Below are 18,394 nucleotides of genomic sequence, written 5' to 3'. Positions count from 1 at the left end.
ATGTTAATGATGTGTTGAGGCGTTATGGGGTTAAGGCTGATCTGTTAATCTTATTTTTCTTCAACCGCCGTCATATGTACGTTGCCAGTTTGAATATTGTCTATGAAGTGCTCTAAACTGTACAGTGTAAATGATAATAAATGAGTAATATTGCAGAGTTTTGTATGCGTGTACATCCTAATTATAGGAGCCGCAGTATGCTGCATCATACAGGCAATGCAATGGCCTAATTTCTGGTCTGCGTTAAAGGTGGCTACTTATAGGACACATACAGGATGGACACTTTGAGGAGACAGAAAGTCAGCGGCCAAATCGCGACATCTGGGAGACATAAAGGACGGTTACATATCGGATACATACAGGACGGTCACAAATGGGACACATACAGGACGGACACTTGGAGGACACAGAAAGTAAGCGGCCAAATCGCGACATCTGGGAGACATACAGGTTGTGTCCTCATGCTGCCTCGGGGAACCATACAGTACACTTCCAGGACATCACCATTTTCATAAGGGGAGCCATCGTCGCAGGGCCTGTTGCGCCTCGAGGACGACCTCCGGGACCTCTTCACTAATCCCTTAACAGGTGTGTACATCGAGCCCGTGGCAGTCGGCCGGTTCCACGTGGTGGTGGTGGGCCCCTCGGGTACGCCGTATGAGGGCGGCTTCTTCCACTTCCTGATGCAGTGTCCGAAGGACTACCCGATGCGGCCGCCGCGCGTTCGCCTCATGAACACCGACGATGGAAGCGTGAGCTTCAATCCGAACCTGTACAAAAGCGGTAAGGTGTGCCTGGATATTCTGGGAACCTCGGACACGTTGGCGTGGAGCCCTGCGCACAGCATTTCGAGTGTCGTCGTCTCGATCCAGTCGCTGCTGACGAAGAAGCCGCACTTCAACGAAGCCAACTGGATCAGCGAGCTGCGGCCGGAAGACTGCGGGAGCTACAGTGGCATCGTACAGCACGAGACCGTCCGCGTTGCCGTGTGCGACGCTATCGATGCCTGTCTCAATGGATGCTCGCTGTGCCCGGGGTACCTCCAAGGAGTGATGCTGGAACACTTCATGGCCCACTACGAGAAGTACGAAAAGGTTGTCGAGTCCAGCTTGTATCTGACCGGTGAGGACATGATGACCCGCTCTTCTTCGAAACCTACGGGCGAGGACAGTACCAATACGAAAGCTTGCTCGTGAAGCTGCGCAAGATGAAAGCCCAAGTTGAGGATTTGATGAAGGCATTACACGTAGGTGAACAATGAGTGGCTGTTCGGATCATGTAATTTCCTTGCGTCTGACTGGAAGACAGTGTGAAGCTGGACAATTTTATTCTGAACGTTGAGCTAAGCTATTGTGATGGTTGTTAGCTCATAGATTGTACTGTGTTTAAGCAGTTCACCACAGTTCAATAAACAGCTTCTAAACGAATATGTTTTCTTATTCTGTGCGCCTCTGGTGCATAAAAGGTAATGTCAGATTTTTTTTGTCGTAAACTTATCGAGGATTGTCGATAATATACATCAGAGAGTACACGGGCACTCGAAAGCATTCTTGTATCTATGACGCGTACCGATCTCTTTGAGCTCTGCCATTCCTCGGCGTAGTGGAAAATATGTCAGCGTAGGTATTACACATTCGAATATGTCTGACGAGAGATGCGCGCTTCCTAGGTTTTGATGTGATTCCTCATTGGCAGAAATGGACCTTTTCCGGGTGAGTATAGTTCCTTTTTTTATTTAATATTACTTTTTCTTTGTCTGAAGGGGCGACGATTTATGGATGGATGTTATGAACGCCATGTTTCTATAAAGGGGGGGGGGGTGACTTCGGTGCAACCAAACTAGTAAACAAAACATTTCTTTTTTGTTTTCTGACTCTGCCTTATGATTTGTCTACTTCAAATAAATCGATTTTTTATAGAAAAGAAAGACGGTAAACTCACAACCCATCTTTCTGCCCCATACAGCAGAATGACCTTATTTTATTTATTTTCGCCCTTGCTTCCTAGTTTTCTGCTACCACTGGATTAGCCGTCGATACTGATTTCTATCGCGGACGTGTCTGCCCTTCCATTGTTGTCCCTAAACCCAAGGCTTATGTAGGCTAGTGGCCTAGTGCACATACACCCTGGTGGATATCTGCACGTTGAATGAGAACATGCCTCGTCATTTCCTTAGCTTCCCAACTCCAGTTGCAATGACATCTGGCATCGCAAGCTTGCAAAACTGACCCCCCCCCTTCATCTCTAAAAAAATTATGTGGGACGAATGCTGGCCTTCTTCCACGAATGCGTGGCGGAAAATTGCGGATGCCCACGGCCACCAGTTTCGATTCCGGCGATCTCCGCTGCAGGCGCTGTTCGGGCCCTGGTAAGGTCCATTATCAAGGCAATCGACTGAGAACGCCTTCGAGTGGTCTCAGCCGAATTCATAGGGACCATCTGTCTTTTTAACAGTGGTTAGCTGTTTAAGCTGCCCTTAGAAACTTTGGTATCCGGTGAAGACCACATGTGGGTATGCGCCAGAGTAATGGGACAAACCCCACTACTGAGGACAGAAGGTGCGAGCGTTAAACGAAAACTCTGCTCGGCGAAGTGGAGCACGTGAAAGAGAGAGAGAAATAGAGAGAAATGAAGGGAATAAAGACATAAAATATAGAAAGACACAGAGGCATCGAAAGGGAGATCAAGATAAAGAAACTGAGAAAAGCAAAAAGAAAGAATGTGTATCTTCCATTCTTCCTTGTGAGTGTCGTTTTTTTTTTTTTGTGACACTCAGTAATTTTTCATCTTCTTAGTCGCGGTTTAAGGAATGATTTCTGCAATTCGAAGGGGAGCTTGGGCAGCGTCAGAATCTATGACGTGACGGTGTTTGTTGCACAATTTTCAAGGTGGCGTTTGCACCCGCATTTTCTTTTTGCGCGTTTTCTTGCTTACCCTTACGAAAATGCTTATAGAGGTTTAATTAAGGCTAAATTGACTTTTCTCTATAGAATGTATAGGTGCGAGCGTTAAGGTGACGGTAGCACCGTCACCGTTCGCGCACATGGTACTCGAGATCTTTTCATTCGTTGCAGAGCCGCCGCACAGTGGTGTGGTAAACGAAGTGATCACATAAAGCGATTGCTTTAGGAAATTCGCACGCGCTCACCGATGCGAGCACTCATAGCGCCAGCATATGACCACAGCGAAAACTCACGAACAGATTTTTTTTTTCACGTTTTGCCGCCAGGGATTTTTGAGATGCGACAGAAGCCCCAGAGCACGCAACTAAGCGCAAGGGTTTCAAAAAAGACGCCCGCATCTTCGCATAGAATAATTTTTTGTTACTTTGCTAAATAGTACAGAGACTGGACTGGTCTCAAGCAATTTTTTTTTGCTTGAGGCATCCTATGTGGTCACTTTGAATTGAAACTTCACCGTGTAACAAAACTTCTATATTTGGCGGGGGGATAGGCGGCTCACACGTATGCCTAGCGGAGGGATAGGCGGCTCACACGTATGCCTAACTCAGAGGGAATTATGGCTGCACCCAGTGAGCTGTCGTTGAAAAGGTCCATCGGAGGGGCACGCTTGAGCGCGTCTATGTTTTCTGCGAAAGCCGCATTTACTAGGTGTCTATGGCGGCCGATGCCGGCGATACTGAGATGGTAAATGAGCTACGTCGCGCGCTCTGGCCTGTGAAGGGTGCCTACACTGTAAACGAAAATTAGCCGAGATGGGAGCTTTTCCAGCATATGAGCCCCTAAAACCCCCATGCCCCAACCATTTACTCCGTGGTAGCGGGGTGAAGTCGGCACATGTCGTCGTAAAACGCCCCTTGCCTAATGAGGGAGTTTATGAACGACATGACCTTGTTAAACTTCCCACGGAGTTTTAGATCACGTGGTTAGAAACTCCCTATGGGAGGTTTAAAAAGTATTTTTGGTCGTGACGTGCGTGTCACGTGGTTAGAAACTCCCTATGGGAATTTTAGAAACCATTTTTGGTCGTGATGTGCGTGCGTGTGTGAATGTGCGTGTGTGTACGGGCATCTGTTTGCAGCGACGATTTGCAGCGAGGATTTGCAATGGCCAGTTGGTTTGTGTAGACGTGACTGAACCGTTCTGGTCAGAGACAAGTTCAACTCGCGCCAGCGTCCGACCGCGAACACATCGAGCTGGCTGTCCCGTGTTTATTCTCCCGTCAAGCGGCAATGCCCATGCACACGAGTGCAAGCCTCCGACACGCCACGGATAACTTGCTTCAACGTGCCGAGTTACGAAGAACTGCGAAGAATAATTTCATCGGTAACAAAAGTAAGCTGTTGCGATCGTCAGCGGGTTGTTTCTGGAGTTTCACCGGCTAAAACTTCGAAGCAGTAAGAAGTAGGCTTCGCTACGTCGTCGGCATCAAGCCGGCCGGCGGCCGGTGTGAGAGCTGCGCCGGCGACGCGCTCGCCCCGACCACCGGCAACGCTTGGTTCTCGGAGTGTCACCGAACCGATGTTTCACCGGCTGCAACTTCTAAGCGGTAAGAAGGCTTCGCTACGTCGTCGGTACCAAGCCGGCGGCGCGTAGCGAACTCGCACAGCCACACCGGTCGCCATGGCGAGTTCGCTCGCACCGGCCACCGGTGAAGCAAAGGATATGTTTCACAGAAAATAAAAGCTGCTGGAATGAATAAGCTTAAATTGTCTCTTTTGCGCCATGCAACCACCGCTGTCAAGCGTCTAGCGAGAAGGCGAGCGCCGATACGAGACAGATTGAACCAACGTGCGACCGCCGATGTACTGCGAGCAACAGGAACCGCGACTACGAGCCGTCTCGTTCGTTGTAAGTGCATCGCTCCGTAGCTTAACGCGGACAGCGGACTCGGATAGCGGCAGTGTGTGTGTAAAAAAAACGGCGACGAAAACTGTACAGCAGCAAGTATTTTGTGATTGCGAGCTGTCGTTCATCGTATAGCCGTGCCGTACTCCTGGGAGAGGCCTAGCGACGCCGTCGGCCACAACGCGGTATACAGGCGGGGCGACGCATTTCTTCGCCGGTGTTGCTCGTGAATGTGTGCCGCTGAAGCGTTCGTGCACGGCCACTCGTGGTTCGTGTACGATTATGTGCATTTTACAGACTCATGCACAGTACTGCTAAGACGGATACATCCCATGCGACAGAGTGCCAGCTGATAATCAAAATTCGCTAATTAAGAAGGCGTTGAATGTTAGGCGGGTTTATAGTAAAAGATAGGTGTGCCTCAGTGGTATCTATAAGCTCATCACAAATTTACACGTACGCTATGAATGTTTGTTGCTTAATTTCGCGGAAAAGCAGTGTCCCATCTGAGCCACATTGGAGGTCAACATGTGGTGCCTATATATACTCGGTGACCAAAGTTTGGTTGTGAAGCGTTGGTGGCGAGTTGTCAGTGTGAGTGTTGTATTACTTTGAACGTTGTGTGCATGTTTGTGTACGTGTGATCCAGTTTGTGTGTTTCGATGCTAATGTAATTAAAGAGCGAAAAACATTTTTTTTTCTTTTTGATGGTTATAAAAATTTACTCCCATATTTACCTGTAAAAGCTCCCCTATGGATGTAAACAAAAACACCCCTCTGTCCATCCAAAAACCCCGTCCTGTTGGGGAGTAAATTTTTTACTCCGTCCGGACGGTGTTTTTAAAACCTCCATCAGGGCGTGCGCTAGAGGACAAGCCATTTACTCCCATCTCGGCTTATTTTTGCTAACAGTGTAGAAAATAAGACGTCACATGATCTACGTGAGCAAAATGATTATCTGCTAAATTTAGTTTCGCTAGGGGTTGTTAGTTCATATAGCATAAATTGTGCGCGTGTTGTCTATTTCACGCACTCCAAGCTTTATTCCTGTGTTTCCAAACTTCCGTAGGCGTCGGTCGGGACGCGTCCCGTTCGTTTTGCTGCGCGCGGCTGGGAACGCTAGAGTTCACGCAGCCATCCGCACTTTTCGCTGCAGTCGAGGAAATATGGCTCGCTAACTGACGGCTTGCAAAATAGTTACTGCGCATATGCGAGCAAGCTTGTTTTCCTCACGAAAGCGTCAACCACAGACTAGCAGAGGAATATATTTTTTTCCCATTTACCGCTAATGTCTTTCCTTTCTTTCGTTTTCCCGTTTCTCTCAGTGGAAGAGGAAATTTACAATGAGGCGTGACATTCCTGAAGTACATATTGAGAAGCCTTGGTGCTGATCCTGCACCTTCGGATGAATGTGGAGGCGTGAACACGCTTAGAGCAAGAAAAACAGTCAGGAAAGAAGTTTTACAGATGTTTGCAAAGTGGGCGACTGTACGACGGAGTTGATTTGTCGGCACTTTCGGAAAACGGGAGATAGCATGAACGAATGGATTCGCAGCGCGCCGTTGAGTACACAACGAGTGCATAGCAATGGGCATTTCTGAGATCGCGTCCTCCACTCCCGTCGTAGTGTGATGACGTCAACTGAGGCCTCATCTAGTCTAGAGGGTGTTGGCCAGGGGTCGCTCACTATTTTGCAAAGTGTCAATGGGCCTTTTAGATGCGAAGTATCTTAAGGCCGAGCTCAATCCGGTGGTGGTGGTGTGCGGCGTGACCACCCTTACTGCGCATGCGCATACCCTCTCCACACACCGCCTCTCCACTGTCCCACTCTTCCTCTGAAACGCGGGCTAGACATGCCGAAATTCTCTCCTGCGCAACGCCGCGATGAGCTCGAGCGCATGCGCGTCCCCTCCCCTTCTCTCTCCTCTCCTACGCTGCCCCCCTCTCGCCCGCCTGTCGACCGCGTTCCCCGCTCACCCTGTGAGAATTAACGGCCAGGCTAGATGGAAGATACGACGCGCGTAGCGTCCCTCTTCGCGTTCCACGACGCGAGGTCGGTAGCATGCCCAACGAACGCCAACGGAACGCGATCGTGCAAGTGCTCCGGCTTCGCATCGCCTCATGGTCCCCTTTAGCGGGAGATGGTGTATTTTTTCAGTAGAGTCACTACAAAATTTTCAGAGTACCGCAAAGGCAGGCTGCACGCGGGCAACATTGAGCGGCGGCGGCCATTTCCCTCCCGGACCGTCCGGCGCGTTGGTATAGCGTGTGTTGAGAAGTGACCGATCTCTTCGCCTCGATGCCATGTTACGCTCGGCGTAACTGCAATATGTGTGTGTGTTTCTTCAAAAGGACATCAGAAGTGATTTCGAGTCATCGACAGTCTGAATTGACTGCGCGGTAAGCGGTGTAGCTAATAAACGTGCGGCGAATGTTGCCATGTGCTCGCGAACTCTCTTCGTGGCTTCATCGGTCTCTTTTCGTTTCACGGCCGGCTGTGTTTGCAAGGTCCGGAGCTGTAGACATAGTTGCATTAGCGTAATGACCGTGCGAGATGCGATTTACTTCGACACTTGGTGAATGTTGACTGTTCGCGCTATAGCTTTGCAGTAGGTGTGCAGGTTCACTTCATAGCGCATTCGAGAACATTATCGAACATCGAGAACATTCAGCATTGCGTCCTTCGACTGATCGCTGACGCATATCTTACTTGCGCACCATGCTTGCTGTTCAGCTGGGTGTTATTTGTAATAGAAGTGGTGTGTGTACGCTAAGTGGAAGTTGTGCGTGGAGTATTTGTCTCGGTTCGGAACGCCAGCAGCCGCACGCCTGGGCGAATCGGCGTGCGGTAGGTAAGGTGCATCTCATTTTGCGAATACGTTGTCATTTCCTAACAGATACATAGAAAATAGGTAATCAAAATGATTGACGTCACTACTCAGTTGTTTCATTTCCTACTTTTTTGTCTCCTTAATATTCCCAACGTTGCAGTGCATTTGCAAATATTTTGCTGTGTTCCGACAAAGTTTTTTTTTCTTTTTTTTTGGCGTTGCTAGCGCATAAACGGCTGGGGTTCGATTTCTGCGCTGGTTTTAATTTCAACGTTTTTTTTTTTTTTCGTAATGCACTCTTGTTAAAACTTCCTCGGTGCAGTGCTTTATGTTATCTTGACCAGAAATAGCACATCCCGAAAAGCTTTAACGCGCATGCTACTGCAGCACAGTATGTATATAGATCTAGGGCTCGCATGAAATCGATTCGCTCAATGCGTGAGAGGATAAGCCATCTTTTGCTGTGACCATTTCCCACCCGCTAAACAGTGTTGTAAGGGTACGCTCGGCGCAATGCAGCATTAGCAACATTCTTTATTGAAAAAAATAAAATACGCTTAATAACATTGCCTTATAGCATGTTTATCAAGAGTTCCACGCTTCAGTTTTCCGCAGTGGCAAATGATCATACGACAATGCCGTCAAGGTATACAGTAAACAGTTATTATTTTAATAAATATTCGATTTCACTCTCGTGCGTGACACGCTTATAACTCGAAATGCATGCACAATCTGTCCAACAGATCGAGATATAAAGAGCCGAGCAAATAGAAAGGTATGTAGTATGTAGTTTTCAATATCGCTGAACATAGCGAACCGGAAAGGTGAAGTATCCTGTTGCATGAGAGCTTTTCCAGCAAAGTTTGTGTAGTTCACTGCAGAAAGGAGTGTTCTTCGAGGGGGGCGAATTCATTCCGCGGCCAAATATGCAGCCACGTACAACGACGCTCTTTGACGTTAATATTCCCACACGGAATGCAAAATATACGAAATTCCCAGAGTAGCTCAATGGTAACGTTCGATTGCTGGTGAGCTACTCTCTGGAATCTGCATGCAGTAGCGTAGCCAGGGGGTGACACCCCCCCCCCCCCCCCCCCCCAATCAGAGTACCGCAAAGGTAGGCTGCACGTGGGCAACATTGGGCAGCGGCGGCCATTTCCCTTCCAGACCGTCCGGCGCGTTGCTAGCGTGTGTTGAGAAGTGACCGTTATTTTCGCCTCGGTGCCGTGTTACGTTCGGCGGAACGGCGTAATGTGTGTGTGTTTATTCAAGAGGATATTAGAAGTGATTTCGAGTCATCGACAGTTATGGATCGACTGCGAGGTTAGCGGTGTAACTAATGAAACGTGCGGCGAATGCTGCCATTTGCTCGCGAACTCGCTTCATGGCTTCATCGGCCTCTTGTCACGCCCGGGTGTGTTCGCTAGGTCCGGAGCTGAAAACAGTTTCGTTAGCGCAGTGGCATTGTGCGAGATGCCATTCGACATTTGGTGAACCTAATTGACTGTTTGCGCTAGCTTTGCAGTCGGTGTTCAGGTTCACTGCTATCGAGAACGTTATCGAACAACATCGAGAACATACAACATTGCGTCCTTCACCTGATGGCTGACGCATACCTTGCTTGCGCACCATGCTTGCTGTTCAACTGATTGTTATGTGTAATAGAAGTTGTGTGTGTACGGCAATTGGAAGTAATCCGCGACGTATTTGTCTTCATTCGGAACGCCAGCAGCCAAACGCATGGGCGAATCAGCGTGCGGTAGGTAAGGTGCATCTTATCTTGCGATACGTAGAAAATAGGCCATCGATAATGATTGACATCACTACTTAATTGTTTCATTTACTATTTCTTTTCTCCTTAATATTCCCAACATTGCAGTGAATTTGCAAACATTTTGCTGTATTCTGACAAACAGTTTCTTTTTGCGTTGCCAGCGCGTAAACAGCTGGGGTTCGGTTTCTGCACTGCTGCACTTTTTGTTTTTCATAACGCTCTCTTATCAAAACTTCATCGGCATGGTGCTTTATGTTCTTTTCATCAGAATTAGCACATCCGGGAAATTTTTTTAAAGCTTCTCTCCCGCAATGCGGGGGATCTTTTTTTTTTTTTTTGCTGTGACCATTTCTCACCCACTAACCAGTATTTTAGGGGTACGCTCGGCGCAATGCAGCATTAGCAACATTTTTTGGCAGCTAATTTAAAAATACGATTAATAACATTGCCTCATACCAAGTTTATCAACAGAGTTCCACGCTTCTGTTTTGCGCAATGGCAAATGATCATGCCACAATTGCCTTCAAGGTATACCAGTAAACAGTTATTATTTTAACAAATCTTCAATTTCACTCTCGTGCCTGACACGCTTATAACTCCAGTACCATACGCAATCTGTTCAACAGATCGAGATATAAACAGCCGAGCAAATAGAAAGGTATGTATTGCATTCAATATCGCTGACCATAGCGAACCGAAAAGGTGAAGTATCCTCTCTCCTGTCGCATGAGATATTTTCCAGCAAAGTTTGTGTAGTTCATTGTAGGAAGGTGTGTTCTTCGAAGGGGGCGAATTCATTCCGACCAACTATATGCAGCCACGTAGAACGGCGCTCTTTGACATTAATTTTTCCCACACGGCATGCAAAAATTAACAAGATTCTCAGAGTAGCTCAATGGTAACGTTCGATTGCTGGTGAGCTACTCTCTGGAATCTGCATGCAGTAGCGTAGCCAGGGGGTGACACCCCCCCTCCCCCAATTTTTTTCCCGTGGCATACATAGCACGAAATGCCACTCGACCACATCCCCCACTCCAGATCAAAGAGGTGCCCCCCCCCCTCCCGAAAAAAATTTCTTACGCCCCTCTCTGCAAGGCGCGTTCAAAATGCGACGAAGTACTTCTAGGGACCGTGGTACTGCTAAATGTCAGGCCACGCTCTGCATTGAACGCGCCTGCACCCAAAGCGCTTGGAAGGGATATGGCGGCGAGAGGTCACGTGATGCGAGTGAGCCAATCGCGTCGGCACGTGGAAAACAGATGCGATACTACAGTGTACTAGAGCGATACTCTGAAATTTTTCCAGTGACTATTTTTCAGGTCCGAAAAGCGCCTCCAGTGGAGATCACCAAAATCGAAACTGGGGGTCCGTGGCCTCCGCGCGCCGGTAAAAAAATCTCGTGGGTCTGGTATTTTTCGGGATAATTTGCAAACGACGCCAGGTGCCCCTCAGTTCGCACCTGCCTATCAGTTCACACTTGTCGCCGCCCCGTGCAACGTTTATAGAAGCTGTTTGGCCCTGTGACCCCCCAAAAACATGGCGCGCGTCAAGTCACCACCACTTCGCACGCGCAGGCTAGTCCCCAGAAAGAAAAGTCTATTGTTATCCTATCGTTCAACCGGCGTCACGTGAGATGTCAAACACATACACTGCCAAACAATCGTCACCTTCCCGCGAGGGGAAAGCAGGTTTCCAGGTAATGTCCTACGACCCTCAAAAATATGAGGAGGCAAGGTCAAGTTATTTGTGTACTTCAAGAACGCTTCTACAGTCACCTGAGTACGAAGGCGAGCAACCAAGCAATTCCAGGAATCCTCATCACAATAGCCTAACCTGCTGGCTATGTATTCATGATGTACAGGTCGGTCCACTGTTAAAGGGAACACTCGAATGAGCCCCCTTCATTTTGCTGGCCCCCTCATTCCAAGTGGATGTGGAAACGTTGTTTGTTCAAGGTACTGGTCTGTCAAAGGGAGTCGGAACTGTCAACCACCAGTAGTCTTATGTAAATCTAAGCCACTGTACTGTTGCAAGAGAGCGATATCCTGACATGCCCTGAACGCAATTGTTCCCTTTAACAGTGGACCGACCTGTACAATGCAACTTGCTTTCTTCCCTTCTTTCTTTCTCTTTCCCTCTCTTTCTTTCTTTCTTTTTCAGCAGCATCATGGGGTTACATTAGTTACATTGTGCACTGAAGACGTGGCAACTAGATTTAGCCTCTGAAGTCTGGAGAAATAACCCATCCGTGTTTTGGCGGCTTGATAATGTTTAGAGACGCCACTTTTGACGAACGTCCGAACTGACGCGAAACAACTTTATGTTTTTTTTTCACAGATGGCGCCACCGCCAAAAAAAAAAATGTTTGCGAGATTTATTATTTCTTGAAAATCTTCTGTTTCAAGCACCGCTTCGTAAAGTTAGTGAGCACTGGTGATTACAAGACACTACATGGTCCTTCTAATGTGCAATACTTACTGTGAATTAACCTACAAAAGAAAAAAAAGTAAATTTGCACGAACCTGGCTATCAGAAAAATGAGCTGAATTCACTGTTGTCCTAAAAATTTTCTAATTAACTTACGACAATTTCTCTTCGTAAAACCTATAGAAAGGCTTGCTGCTTGAATATTGAAGATTTCGGAGTTTCAGCTTGGATAGTTCTGTCCCTTCGTCGGTAATGCCTGACCAAGCATAAATTGCTGAATTGAAGTTGTTGTGTTCGCGTTGTACGCGAACACAAACAACTTCGCGTAGACATAATGTACATTGTAGCCTGGAAGCCCATTCAATATTGTTGTTCTGCACAGAACAGAAAAAAAAGTAATTTACTCATAAAGTTTCAATATTTTGCCAATATTTATTGGAACGTGCATGAATTTTTAATTGGTTTATTGGCAATATCTCTTCATAGAAACCTTGCATAACGCTTCGTTAAAAGGCTCTGCAAATTTCATTTCGTTATGTTGAACAGTTTTGCTGCACTGGCAGTACAACGGAGGCTTGTACAGCAAAAACGCTGTTTTTAGATGCGAAGTATCTTAAGGCGGAGCTCAATCCGGCGGTGGTGGTGAGCGGCGTGACCACCCTTACTGCGCATGCGCATACCCTCTCCACACACCTCCTCTCCACTCACTCTCCCCTTCTCCTCTCCACTTTCCGCTCCCCCTTTCCACTCTTCCTCTGAAACGCGGGCTAGACATGCCGAAATTCTCTCCTGCGCAACGCCGCGATGAGCTCGAGCGCATGCGCGTCCCCTCCGCCTCTCTTTCCTCTCCCACGCTGCCCTCCTCTCGCCCGCCTGTCGACCGCGTTCCCCGCTCTCCCTGTGAGAATTAACGGCCAGGCTAGATGGAAGATACGACGCGCGTAGCGTTTCTCTTCGCGTTCCACGACGCGAGGTCGGTAGCATGCCCAACGAACGCCAACGGAACGCGATCGTGCAAGTGCTCCGGCTTCGCATCGCCTCATGGTCCCCTTTAGCGGGAGATGGTGTAATTTTTTGCTCACACTGTTTTCATTTCCATGAACTAACGCTCCAGACTAGGCGACAATACTAGCTATCATTAGAAAGCCGAGCACGTAGGCTTTCTAATGCAATACAACTCATATTCATCCATTGAGCAGCCCAAACACAGTGAGTAAACAACGACTAAAATGTCGAGTGCTTGCCACTGGAGTGGGATCGCCACCTTAATAGCGTGATGATGCCGTGCAGCAAATGACACATTGTGATCTCGCGAGTGGCGAACAAGCGGACGGTCGCGGGTGCGGCGCAAACCTTGTGAGTGAGCTCTTGTTGAATTATCTGCGTCATTTTTGTCGAAAAGTGCTAAAATTGGGTACTGTTATGTTGATAATTGAAGAGGTTAGCAAGACTAGGTTGGCATTACAAGATGGCAGTAAAAAATCCAGCGAAAATTTCAAAAACGCGTTGTTTGGACCACGTGTTTTTGAAATAAAAAATAAGGATAACTACGGGTAACTTTAAACACAGCACTGTAATGTTTGGAGCGCGGAGTGACCCTGCAGATATGGATTGATGGAAAACATGATAGTTGTGGGCTAGTTCAATAAAGACTTATTAAGGATTATAAGTAAACCTAACTGGTAAAGAGATATTATTGGTGTGGTTGTTTTTGTCCGCTTTCGATAATAAATATCGCCACATCGAGGTCTATCATTACGTGTAAATACTCTTGATCTTTCTTGTAAACTGAACTAATAGAATATAAAAACTGAAATCAGTATTAATTTTTATATATCTAGCGATTTGAACTAAAGAATGGTGTATGGTACAGATTTTCAGAACGCATATACGTGCTCATTTCGGTGAAAAAATTATTTGATATAATAAGTGGCATCCCAGATATCAATATAGAGATGTAATTTACACTTGGAGAGAGGTTCTTGGTGGAAAAAGGAAAAACCAAAATAGAAAGGTGGGGCTGAAAGGTGAGAGAGAGATAGGGGCTGACGAGACCAGTTTGTGGGTGAGGGGGAATGCGAAAGGGAGACAGGTGTGGCATGGCACAAAAACGGGTTGGGGGGCGCTTGACGTTTCGTTGGAAGGGTGGTTATTGTATGTCGACCCCCCTTCAATGTTTGGGGTTATCGTAGTAGTAATGGTTTGAGGATATAAAAAAAAAACGCTTGTTTCTGCAACGCATTAGAGAGCACGGATCAGGGTCGTTGGGGCGAGGGGAAGGAAATGGTATATGAAAGAAAATGAAGGAGAAAGAGAGGGCACCTTCTTGAGAAATTAGCAGTCTTTTCCGTGTTGCTTAGGTGCGAGGGTACCATCGCGCTGCGCTTTCATTTTTCTCCTTTCCGCCCTGCTGCCAAGGCCGTGTATGTAGCTTTATTTTTTTTTGGGGGGGGGGGGGGGTGGGTTGGGCTTTGGAGGCACTAGTAAACCTCAGTTTAGCTCTCCGACCAGACAGTTGAAACTTTCAAGATGTTCACCTTCAAGTAGATTGTCTCTGTGAATAAAACATTTCTCTCTATCTCTCTCTGACGAATAGAGCTCGAAGACAGGACATAGTTTGGACCTGGACAATGCAACGACGCTGGCCCCGTGAACAAAAGAGGGAAAAAGGAAATTTCTCGAATCCTGGTGCACACATCGTTAGGCTAGCCACCCTTACATCGTGACGCCTCGGCGTGCAACACCAGCCGCGGCCTCCTGCCGGACGTTTGCAACGACCTGTGTGTTGAGTAGACTGGTCGACATTTCCTCATTTCTGTCAGTACGTACTGAAGATCCAATTGGCATAGGTGGCGTAATGTTTGTACTGTTATGTGTTTATTTGACGGCACTCGGCGACGATGCTCAGTGGCGACAGTCAAGGAAAAACACGGACTCACAGTCCGAGCAGGAGGAGCCAAAGAGGACAACCAACTAGAAGGTGCAAGAGACCGCAACCCATTACTGATCTCTAATGATTTACTAAATCTGCCTTTAGGAGGTAAGGGTGTTACGGGTTACCAAAACACCTGTGGGCCATACGACAGTATTGCTGCTGATAATGGGAGCGGGCGAACTTAAATAGCGCTCATTATTAGGCGGCTGTATAATAGCATATCTGTCTGTTTTAGCGTTGTCTAAAAGTCCACCGTAAGCTTAGCCATATTTTGTGAATGTTTATTGTTTGATTATCCAAAAGAGGAATATCCCCAGCGGCACTGAACGGCGGCTCAAGATACTACGGCTATATATACCACATGGTCGGTGTATGGTTGTGGAGCCGGAGCGCTCTGACGATTTGGTGCTTATTTATGTGCGGTATTGCATCCATCGATTCTGATGCGATTGGAGTTTCCTCGACTGCTGACTATTATTTTACTGTTTTCCAGAAATAAGGGTGTTTAAAGAATTGGTAAACGCCCATGTTGTGGGTGTTTTGACTCGTGAAAGTTTTTCCTGGGGTGTAAGTTATAAACGGTAAAGCCCCCTTAGGGGCGTGAAGGGTTTTCCAGTCTCTGAAACTAGCAATAAAGCTAAGCAAGGTGTACGGGATAATGCTAAGATGTTCTAAGTGTAGTATAATACGTATGACACAAATGGAAAGCGGTTAAAGTGGATGAAAAATCAACTTGCCGCAGATAGGGACCGAACCTAGTACCTTGCACTGTAAACGAAAATGTACCGAGCTGGGAGTCTTGGGGATGATGCTCCCACCTAACTCCGGTGACCTCTCCCCAACTCGAACACATCGGAATTTGCCGGAGTATATACGTTCTTTCACCGCCGTTCCTCCTGCGGCCGATGGATGGAGGAAAAAGGCGCCCATTCCCTGAATATACTCCGGTGCACGTGCCGCAAATACGTCGGCGGCATCGCTCAGCGACGTTCATTGGCTGCTGGAGGAGTGACGTAGGCAGCCTCGCCGGCCGACCGGTTTCCACCAACACCTCCTAGGCAGGTTTTCAGGCCTGCCGAGCAAGAATTTGACGACCACAAGCCGCCGGCCGTCCAACCCGTCCGACGAGTTCGCTGCCTGCATCCAATCCCCTGTCTCCCTAGTGACCCGGCCTTGAAGCGCGTGTGTCCGCGTCATAGTGCAGCGAGGATTGTCCGAAGCCTTCGGCCGCGTTCCGAAAAAAGGAAATCGTTCCATGCACCTTGCGGACATTACAAGCGACTGTAAACAACGACTAAAATGTCGAGTGCTTGCCACTGGAGTGGGATCGCCACCTTAATCGTGATGATGCCGTGCAGCAAATGACACATTGTGATCTCGCGAGAGTCGTTCCAGCGCTCGTTGTGATCGGACGCGCCATGGCCCTGCTCTCGCGGGTGTAGCGCTGTTTGTTCCTGCGTGGTGTGAGTAGCGGACTTCTTTTTTCAGGAAGGAGGAACTTCGCGATCTCATGCGGTAACCCGGCGACCTTCCGCGACGGATTTTCGCCTGTTTCTCGCAGGTTTTTCGGTGAGGTTTTTCCTCTTTTCTGACGCCTTTTTTCTTTTTCAGGATAGGCTAGCTTTAACCTCAGTTTTTTCGAGGGTAGGCTAGCTAGTCCGCCGCTGCCGCCTCGTGGTCTCTACCGCGATGGCGGCCACTCAGCAGCTTCGGCCGCTGACGTTTTACGGTCGTGTTCCTAAGGGCACGACCAATGTTGACATCTGCAAGGAGCTCGTGAAGCGGTTCTCGCCAAGCGAGCTCAAGTGTGTTCAAGACTTTGGCGCCGGCAGATTTGAAGTTACCTTTGCGACCATGGCGGCAGTTGAGCGATTTCTCGACCAGTCTGTCGTCAAGGTTCGCAATGCGGAAGTTAAGTTCGAGTACCGTGGCATTCGTGTGAAGACTGTGCGCGTGTTGGGCTATCCAGCCGATGCCAGTGACAGCGCGCTCCTTAACGGGTTAGCGGCGTACGGCAAGGTGCTTGGTATGGACTACGAGCACGTTCCGGAATTTAAGACTGTCCTCACGGGCAACCGACGCGTACGTGTTGAGATGGCGCGACCCGTTCCCAACCTCCTTCCGGTGGGGAGCAGGATCGTGCAGTGCGAGTACGACGGTGTGGTTCGCCTGTGTCGCAGGTGCTTTTTTCCGGGGCACCACGCGGCTGACTGCAAGGTCCCACAGTGCGAGCGTTGCGCTGAGTTCGGGCATGCCCGTTGCGAAGCGGTATGCAAGCGCTGTGGCGACGACCATGCTTTGTCTGCCTGCAAGGTGCGCACATATTCGTCCGTTGCTGCGCGTGCTCCTGCTCGTGTTTCTTCCTCACAGGTGACGGGCGGTGCAGCTGAAGGCCAGGAGGCACCTTCGAAGGGTCCCGAGGGCTCCCCCCTGCCAGAGACGGAGCCAGTTCGTGCAGAGGCTCCCGGAGGGGGCGAGCAGGGTACGAGGCCGGAGTTAGCCGAGGCTTCCGACCCTTCCGCCGCCTTGCCGCCGCCGGCCGCTTCCACGGACGTGCCTGCGGTGCCTGCCGACGTGTCTGCAGTTCCTGCTGACGCGCCTGCAGCCGAGGAGGACCAGGGGGAGACCATGGATGCGGAGCCGTGGAGGCTGGTTCGAGGAAAGAGGCGCCGGGCGCGGTCCAGCGACTCTTCTGACGAGCGGCCGGCGGCGGCTGCGTGCGGCGGACCCGGTGACTTGGAGGAGGGCCTGCCTGACGTGAAGCGCACCGCAGCGGCGGATTCGGACTCGGAGTCAACCCAGTCCACCGTCAAGGGCAGTACCGAGGGTGAGACGAGCCTTTTCTCTTCTTCTTGCCCCTACTGCGGTCTAGGCACTTGCGATGGTGATTGTTCACCCTTGTCTGACCGAGTGTACTCGTCCACACACGAGGACTCCTCCTCTGACGAGGAGAGTTCTCAGTAGTCTTCCACAGGTAGCTTTCAGTGGGGCTAGTATTTTTGTGTACTAGCCTTCCCCATTCTCCCCCCTTTTTTCTTGTTTTCTAGTTCCCCCTAGTCCCTTCTTGTCCTTAGCCTTGTTCCCCCCTTTTTCCTTCATCATGGCTACTCCTTCTTTAACTATAGCTACTTTCAATTGTCGCGGTATTTCTCGAGCAGCTAAACAAGCTGAGGTTATTCACTTAGCTCGGTCTCGAAAAATAGACATCCTCGTTTTACAGGAAACATTCGTATCTAGACTGGGTCAGATTTACAACTTTGACAGACAGTTTGGCACCAAATCCTACTGGAGTTATGGCGCGGCACATTGTCGGGGAGTTGCCATCATCTTGATGCCACGATTCACCGGCTCTGTGCTGCGCCACGCCAGGGATTCGGAAGGCCGTGTCCTGTCAGTAGATCTTGACTCTGGTATTCGGATTGTCAATATTTATGCTCCCACTCAGAGGAAGGAACAAAAGGTTTTCTTTTCCTCGTTGGATCCATATTTGGTTGGCCCTTCTCGAGTTATTTTAGTCGGTGATTTTAACTGTGTTCTTGAACAAAGGGATCGCGTATCCCTTAAGGGAAATCCAAAGTATAGAGACAGGAAAGGCGACTTAGAGCTGCGGGAGCTTGTT

The 18,394-nt window shown here is 48.7% G+C and overlaps 1 protein-coding gene across 1 annotated transcript; it reads left to right on the top strand.

Annotated features, from left to right (window-relative positions):
• The first annotated feature begins 683 nt into the window (after positions 1 to 683).
• Positions 684 to 1,196, top strand: LOC119405688 (ubiquitin-conjugating enzyme E2 Z-like). Its single transcript, XM_037672529.2, has one exon. The coding sequence runs from the start codon at positions 684 to 686 to the stop codon at positions 1,194 to 1,196; it is 513 nt and encodes a 170-aa protein (XP_037528457.2).
• The last annotated feature ends 17,198 nt before the right edge of the window (positions 1,197 to 18,394 follow it).

The sequence above is a fragment of the Rhipicephalus sanguineus genome, chromosome 9 (assembly GCF_013339695.2).
Source record: "Rhipicephalus sanguineus isolate Rsan-2018 chromosome 9, BIME_Rsan_1.4, whole genome shotgun sequence".
Taxonomy (NCBI): domain Eukaryota; kingdom Metazoa; phylum Arthropoda; class Arachnida; order Ixodida; family Ixodidae; genus Rhipicephalus; species Rhipicephalus sanguineus.
This window is presented reverse-complemented; position numbering and strand designations above follow the sequence as displayed.

Bases quoted from the DNA above. Each gene is read 5' to 3' on its own strand.
- LOC119405688 (XM_037672529.2), top strand. From the start codon at position 684: ATGCAGTGTCCGAAGGACTACCCGATGCGGCCGCCGCGCGTTCGCCTC.